The sequence below is a fragment of the Phalacrocorax aristotelis genome, chromosome 20 (genome assembly GCF_949628215.1).
Source record: "Phalacrocorax aristotelis chromosome 20, bGulAri2.1, whole genome shotgun sequence".
NCBI classification, from domain to species: domain Eukaryota; kingdom Metazoa; phylum Chordata; class Aves; order Suliformes; family Phalacrocoracidae; genus Phalacrocorax; species Phalacrocorax aristotelis.
In genome coordinates, this window is record NC_134295.1 from 5828349 (window position 1) to 5836306 (window position 7958).

The 7958-nt window shown below is 56.7% G+C and overlaps 1 protein-coding gene across 3 annotated transcripts; it reads left to right on the forward strand.

Annotated features, from left to right (window-relative positions):
• The first annotated feature begins 354 nt into the window (after positions 1–354).
• Positions 355–7792, forward strand: SYNC (syncoilin, intermediate filament protein). 3 transcript variants are annotated; one of them, XM_075114946.1, is made up of 5 exons: positions 1538–1686; positions 2238–2448; positions 3156–4524; positions 5822–5946; positions 7196–7792. In XM_075114946.1, the coding sequence occupies exons 2-5, from the start codon at positions 2306–2308 to the stop codon at positions 7257–7259; spliced, it is 1701 nt and encodes a 566-aa protein (XP_074971047.1). In that variant the 5' UTR covers positions 1538–1686; positions 2238–2305; the 3' UTR covers positions 7260–7792. The 3 variants fall into 3 exon arrangements, with proteins under 3 accessions (XP_074971049.1, XP_074971048.1, XP_074971047.1); XM_075114948.1 differs by lacking the exons at positions 1538–1686; positions 2238–2448 and adding an exon at positions 355–531; XM_075114947.1 differs by lacking the exon at positions 2238–2448 and having other exon boundaries at positions 1524–1686.
• The last annotated feature ends 166 nt before the right edge of the window (positions 7793–7958 follow it).

Sequence of the window (7958 nt, forward strand, 5' to 3'; positions counted from 1 at the left end):
CCATTGTCCCCTCTATCCCCTACAAGGGTTTGTTGGACCCAGCCCACACGACCTGCAGGTTTCTCCCCTTGGCAGTTTCAGCTCTAGATATATATTTATACACACAACTCGTGTGAATTAACAGCATTCCTCTCCTATTGAGTCAAAAGTCTCGGCACAAGTAGAGGCGCTTCATGGAAAAAAAGAAAAGTGAAAAAAAAAAAAGGTGGGTCGTGCTGAAAAAAGCAACAGGATCAAAAAAAAAAAAAGAAAAGAAAAAAAACCCACCCAAATCTCCCTTTTCCTTTTAAAGCCCTATTCCAGGGAGATGGACGAGGGCAGTTATTTTAAACCTGATTTCGGCAGCCCAGCGGCGAGCGAGGCATGGGCAAGGTGTCGGTGACGTGGGGATGGGGTGGCACTGGGCGATGTTGCAAGCTGTGGTGCGCGTTGCTGGGCGATTTCGGGGCACGTAAGCTGGCGACTTCCTGAGCGTTGAGCACCGACTTCCTGAGCCGCGACGGCAGCGGGCAGGATCGGGCCCTGGCAGAGGTAGGCTTGTTGGGCTCTAATACCACGGGGGGCAGCTGGGCCAAGCACCTGCTGGCCACGCCACCACCCCGAGCTGTTGCACCCATACCAACGCAGCAATATGTCTAAAATACGTATTTTGTATAAATATATGCTAATAATACAGCCGCCAAAGGGCCGTTTTAGGGTGTTGCAGAGTGGGGAGGATGGGGACGGGCACTCGGGGGACTGTGGGTGAGCAGAGGTGGAAACCACGCCTGTGGGCAGCAAAGGCGGCAGCGAGGACGGCAGCGAGGGCAGCATCACTGCCGGGCGCCCGGGCATGCGGCCACGGCTACCGCCGGGCTTTGCAGGGTGAAATGCCCCCACTTCCATCCCCAAAACAGAGGGGAGCGCAGAGGCAGGGGTGGGGCTCTGGGGGGAAGGGGAAGCAGAGGCTGCGCTCTGCAGTTATTGGGGTGTTTGCAGGGCTGACTTGGGGTGTCCAAAGACCCCTGAGATACTGGTATTTAATACATTAATATGCTTCAATAAACACCAAGGGGAGTGCGTCGCCGCGCTGCCAGCGCCCGGCCGAGCACCCCGCTCTGTGCACAGGATGAGGCCACGCCATTTGGCCGCCATGCGCTGCGTCCTCCCACATTTCCCCTTCCAGCCACCCACGCTGGAGGCGAACTCTGCGCAGCCCTAGGGGACACCGCCCGGGGAACCCGTCTGTCCCCATCCCCGCCCCCCACACCCTGTGTGGGACTCCGGCAGGATGGGGCCCCGCAGTTCCTGGGAAGGACCCCCCAGCACCACGGGAGTGTTTGAGGCTGCACAAAGCAAACCTCCACCTTAAATCACGGGTGGGAACAGCCGGAGCAGGATGGGGGGCTGCGGGGGATGCTCCCCAGGGATGCGGGCTGGCTGCAGCCAGCCCCTGCGGCTGCCTCTGCCAGGGATGCAGGCGGCTTGGCCTTCCCCGCCCTCCTCCACCTCCTCCTCCTCCTCCTCCTCCTCCTCTCCGGGGCGGAGGGAGGCAGCCGCCCGCAGCTGGCACTGCAGGCGGTGGCCAGGGAAAGCGGCTGCTCCGGGGAGTCTGATTTCCAGCTCTGTTTATTAATAACCCCCCCCGCCCCATGCTAAGCCCATGTGGAGCGCAGAGCTGGAGACGCTGGGCTCCGGGGGAGGAAGGTAAGAGCCTGCCTGGGGCAAGCCAGGGGAGCGGAGAAGGGGCTGGCATCTGCCGTGGGGTCCCGTGGGTGCAGGAGCCTTGACGAGGTGGGGAGCGTGGGGCAGGTGAGGGGTCTGCCAAACCCTGGGGTGCAAGGGTCGGGTGGGGGGATCTGAGGTTCAGCACCCAGGGAGCATCCCTGGACCTTCAGGAGTTGGGGAGGGGGGGAATGGCCCCACTGGCATACCCGGGAGTGCTGCCCACCTGGGGGGCTCTGGGAGGAGGGATGGTGGGGTGGGAGCGACCCCCCATGCCCTGCTGCGAGGGAGGGACAGCCATACTCCTCTCCCGCGCTGCTGGATGCAAAGCAGAGCCAAGAACTTTGAAAAATAAGCACTGGCACAGGAGCAGGGCAAGGAAAAATGAAGCAGAGCCCTTTCCCCACCTTTCCGGGCACTGCCCCCTCTCCAGTGGACAGGCCGTTGGGTCCGAGGCTGCGATGTGTCATTGCTGCTGAAAACTACCTTATTAGGAGAGAAAGTATCAGTGAAAATCAGTTCTTTCCTTAAAGCCGTTGCCGCGAGCCGAGGGCTGCCTGCGAGTGCCAGCCTGTGCTCATTCCTTGGGGGATGACTAGACATGAGCTCAGCGGCGTGGCCGGGAGGTGAGAGCATCCTCCCACCGAACCCACCGGCCCCGGCTCCTGGAAGCAGCAGGAAAAGCTCCAGCTCACCCCCGAGGATTGTCCTCTCCATCCTACCCCAAATAGCACCCGGGCAAATGTGAGACGCAAGTATTTTGTGGTGGCAGCTGCAGGTACCGGGGCCGGGGATAATGACGGGATCGGATGACTCTGCAAAGCGGAGCTCGCCGGGCTCCTGCTGCAGAAGCTGCCGCTCGCTCGGGCGCTGTGCGTGTAGTGCGTTACTCCATCTCAGCCACCCTGGAGCCCGCCTGTGCTTTAGCAGCACATTCCCTTGCTGTGAGGTTATGCCACATTGCTAAAATCCTGGCGAGTTTTACTGGAAGTGCCCACGCTGGCGGTGCGCAGTGTGTGCGACCCCCCAGGTGCGAGATCTTGGCAGGGGCACAGCAGCTACGCTCTCATCTTGCCAGTCATACTGGTGCCACTGGGGGAGATTGGTCATGACACGGTGGGCAGTTCCTGTTGCCACCGGAGTAGCTCTTGGTTTCAGGGTCCGGGTTTTCATCCCTTGCTCTTCCTCCGTCACAGTCAGTCACTTTTAGAGACTTTGCCCAAAGCCAAAGCCGACAGTTTGGGGCAAAGCTGTCACCAGAGCATGCTAGGGCAGCCCTGCCCAGTTTGCACAGCCCCTGGGTGATACAGGGAGCTCTGGGTACAGCGGGGCTGTGGCGAGAGCACCCCCAGCTCCACCTGCTGCAGGGCACCCGCGTCTCACAGGGCGGAGAGGAAGGGCTGGGACCTGTTACACTCATTGCTCTGGTTCACATGTCCTCTCCTTTCCAGGGACCTGATGGCAGAGCCCGAGCCCCCTCCAGAGCTGCAGCTGGATGAAGCCGGAGCATCCTTAGCCCCACGGGGAGCAGCTGCAGGCTCTGCTCCGCACCTGGACCTTTCACACAGCCCATTAGACCCAGCAGTGGGTGTGGGGGTGACACCCCTGCACAGGGGCAGCCCAGACGCCTGCCAGGAGCTGCAGGCAGATGGCAGGGATGCTCCCTTGGAGCCGAACATGCCGGGGCCACAGCTGGATGAGGATGTGGCTGGGGCTGGGATCCTGCTGGACATGGATGTGGCAGGAATTCCGCTGGATGTGGACACAGAGGGAGTAGGGATCCTGCTGGACGTGGATGGGGCAGGGATCCCGCTAGACATGGATGGGGCAGGGATCCCGCTGGACGTGGATGCAGGTGAGACAGGAATCCCGCTGGACGTGGATGCAGATGGAGTAGAGATCCCACTGGATGTGGATGGGGCAGGGGTCCCACTGGACATGGCTGCAGGTGGAGTAGGGATCCCGCTGTACATGGACACAGATGGGGCAGGGATCCCAACCAACGCAGATGCAGATGGGGCAGGGATCCCACTGGATATGGATGCAGAGGGGGCAGGCAGTCCCCTGGATGCAGATGGCACAGAGCATCAGTGCCTCACCCTAGAAGAGCTGGGGGACTACTTCCAAGAGTGCATCGAAGCTGTCGAGCAACTGGAGAAAGAGAGAGACAGACTGATCGCGGAGCTCGCCCAGCTCCGGGAGCCGGCGCTGCAGGAGATCCGCCATGCCCACGAGGAGATCCAGGCAGCCTGCCGGCTGCTGGCCAAGGTGGAGCTGGAGAGGGACAACCTGAAGGATGAGATCCGGCAGATCAAGCAGAAGCTGTTCAAGGTGACGAAGGAGTGCGTGGCTTGCCAGTACCAGCTGGAGAGCCGGCGGCACGACCTCTCCCAGCACGCTGCTTACCAGGGTGAGCTGGAGACCCAGGCTGGGCAGCTCTCCGGTGAACTGTCCCGGCTCAAGGAGACCTGTGAGAAGGAGAAGGAGGTTTTGAGGCAGCGGCTGGAGACACCACCGTGTCGGCAGGATAACCTGTACCTGCAGGAGAGCCGTCGGCTCTCCATGGAGTTTGAGAGCTTTGTGGCGGAGAGCCGGCGGGGTCTGGAGGAGCACTATGAGCCCCAACTGCTGCGGCTGCTGGAGAGACGCGAGGCAGGGGCGAAGGCGCTGCAGGAGATGCAGGGGGAGATCCAGGGGATGAAGGAAGCCCTGCGGCCCCTGCAGGGGGAGGTCAGCCGGCTGCGGCTGCAGAACCGGAGTCTGGAGGAGCAGATCATCCTTGTCAAGCAGAAGCGGGATGAAGAGGTCGGGCAATACCGGGTACGTGCCCCGGCTGGGCACCCCTCACACCTTCTCGTTCAGAGAGTGGGAGTCGTGCTCTGCAGCTGGTGAAATGTGGGTGCTGAAGGTCCTGCTCGTAGAGCCAAGGGGAGGAGCGGGGTGGATGAGGAGGAGGAATATCTCCTCCTGGTTGAAGTCAAAGGCTCCCCCTGCCCTGACACGGGCCAGGCAAAGCAGCAGCCCCGGGTGTAGGGCAAACCCAAGGTTACGGGGATGTGGTGGGAAAGTGCTGGGGCTTCACTCAATGAGCTGCTGGAAAAAAGGTTTCTCCTGCTTATGTTCTCACTTGGTTTTGACCTGCCTGTTGGAAATGGCCCCAGCAAGCAGGGATGAGGCAGAGGGGACAGGGGGTTTCCTTCCCAGAGCGGGGCAGTGGCAGAGCTGAGCAATGCTGCTGAGCACAGGCACCACACATTTCCCACAGCTCATACTACCACAGGGGCTGAGCTAAGGCGCTTGGAAAAGTCAGTTTTAAATAAAGGTGGCTTTTCTTTAAAAACCCAGTCCTGCCAGGTCAGATCCTGCCTTTCCCACTGTCAGGAAGGGTCTCCCCTCCTGCACCCGCAGCCCAGGGGCCAGGCTGCCTCCCGAGAGGGTTATTTCTGGCTGTACCAGGCATCCCTGCCCCCGGCACCTTGCCCTGAGGCACAAGGCAATTCAATATCTACAAGAGCACATTTGGCAAAGAGGCTCCACAATTAATCTCACCCATTTCAACACTCACTGTTCTCGGCTCGTAATCGCTGCCTCCTCCCAGCCTGGCTCTGAGCAGCTTCTGGAAGCTGGCATTCCCCCTCCACCGCTTCTCCTGCCTGCTGAGCTGGGGATCAGGCCACCAGCCCCCACGACACTGTGCGTCTTGGATGTCAGGGTCCGCTCTCCCCTGGGGGACAGGACTTTGGTGCATCCCTGATGTGCCTCCACATTTTATTTTTCCCAGATTTCTTGTTTATCTTCTCCTGACTCATAGGTTTATACAGTTCTGACAGCTTCTCAAAACACATACAAAGTAGTCTACGGGACAAAACCAACCAGCCAAAAGAAGCCTAAGGACCCGATGCATCACACCCCAGCCCACGCTCCCTCTGTAATAAAGCTTATTTCCAGAGGTTTTTTTAAGACAGTAGTTGACCAGCCATCAGCCTGGCTGTGCTTTGTCCAGACCAACACCATCAACAGGCAGATCCCCCCATGAAAGCGTGGGCAGCAGCTGAGCGTGGGCACTGAGACAGCCTTCCTCCCCCAGCTAATCCACTCTCGTCGTCTTACGTCCCAGGAACAGGTTGAGGAGCTGGAAGACAGGCTGAAGGAGCTGAAGAACGGCGTGCAGCTCCAGCAGCGCAAGAATCAGGAATTGGAGGAGCTGAGGACCAGCCTCCACCGGGAGCTCTCCATCTACAAGTCCGTTTGTGTCTCGTCCCTGCGGTGCGGAGGGGCTGGGTGGGGGCTGCGAGGAGGAGGATGCTGGAGAAGGGAGGCTGGTGGTCGCACGGCTGTTGGACACTGTGGGCTTTTGCTCCTGGCCACGCGGCCGGTGTGTGAGCAAGGGGCCACGCTGCTGTGGGGCAGCACAGCGGGAACTCCAGACCTTTTTGCCATCCAGCAAATAGGGACATGGTGGCAATTCCTGTACGCGGGGAATGGAGGCTGCTTTCCAAGAAGCAGGCGTGGCAGCTTAAGTACCAGTTTCCTTAGGAATATGTGGAAAGGAGCCGAGATTTAGGTTTGGGAAACACCATAGTGGGTGTCAGTGAGAGAGAACCGCCTTCTGCTTATCCTTCCCTACTGCTGGTTTCACTCAGGTCTTCTTTATTACACAGGATTTTTTTAAAGCTTCAGAAAATGTCCGTAAGTTTGTGGACTATTTTACTCACCAAACTGTGGTCTTATGTTACTCCAGCGTCAGCTATACACACTCTTAACCATTTTCTGAAGCTTCACTGTTGTTTTAGTATTCTTTTTTCCCCTTCTCCACTCAAATCTCCACATGCCAGCGCACAAGAGGATATTCCCTACCACAAATAGGTATAGCTTTCTTTTATCCACGTAGGACTTTAGCACGGTAAGCACAGGGGAAGAGATCTCTTTTTCAGCCTGCCATGTCACCAGCCATTCCAAGATGCATTAACAAGATTAACTGCGTTTACAACTCAGACAAGACCCCAACAACCCCATGTCTTTGCTGCTTGTGGTCCTAAATCACAGGCCTAAATCAAAGACCAATATTTAATTTAAGCCTGGGTGCAGCAGCGCAGCCTCTTAACTCCTGGCAATCTACAAGCCGCCATCCCTGGAAGCGACAGCGTGCAAGGCTTCTCATGTGTCAGGGCACCTCATTAGGTTTCACATTTGCACAGAGGACCTCAGAGTTACATACGGCTCCAAGCTGCCGCCTCCTGTAGCTCACACCAAAAAACACATTCCCTTCTCTTAAAGCTCGTTTGTTTGCCAAGGGCTCGGGAAGGGCTGGGTCCACAAACTCACAAGGCCGTCTATGGAGCCACTTTAAGTGTTTCCTAATTACTTTTCTTGCATACTGCGAAAACAATTCATGTTTTTCAGAAATAGCATGTCTCCTTTCCCTGTTTTGTCCAGCCAGAGGACTTTACGTAAATATTCAGTAGCCTAAATTTACTTTCTACCCATACAGGAGCTGCTTAGAAATCTACGGCCACCTCTGCAAATCAGAAGAAAAAGCAGACCAGGACTGTTAGGAACAATGGATTTTTCCCTCTTCGTAGCAGAAGTAATGGACAGAGGCCTCTGCAGGGGACGTCTCCTCTTGCTGCTTATCCTACCTGATGCACAGCAGCTGCCCAAAGCCAGGAGAACCAGACAACCCTTTGCTTGCGTGTATTTCTCAAGGTGCTGCTGTTAATCGTGTAGTAAAACTGCTTTTCCACAGAGGAGCAGAGAAAATAATACTTGCACTGAACAATGGACATACACAAAGAATAACAGATGTATGTTTTGCTGTGTTTGGAAAATATATCTTGTCTTGTTCCATGGGTGGATTGTATAAGCCTGCACAGAAAGTACCGTTCTGGAAGCCAGTGTTAGGGGGGAGATTTTTAAAGTTTACATGCAAGAAAAGCTTTATCCTTTTAACGGGATTTTCTTTTGTATTTCAAGGGTCTCTGCTGTATTGTGACATGCTCCACCGCGGGCCACAAACTAGTTTTGTGGATAATAGGTTTCCACTTTATATAAAAGTCTCACACTGAAAATAAAGACTGAAGTTTAAGGATCCTTTTCACTCTCAAATCCGCGTCTCAAAGAGAAAAACCAGCTTGTGTGTCAAACCAAGGTACTTGTCAGGCATCCGACTGCTGATGCTGCAGGCTGACGGAACAGTTCTGCGGCAAGGGCTAAAGGCAGACCCAAAATCCAGACAGCAGCACACTTCAGGTGGA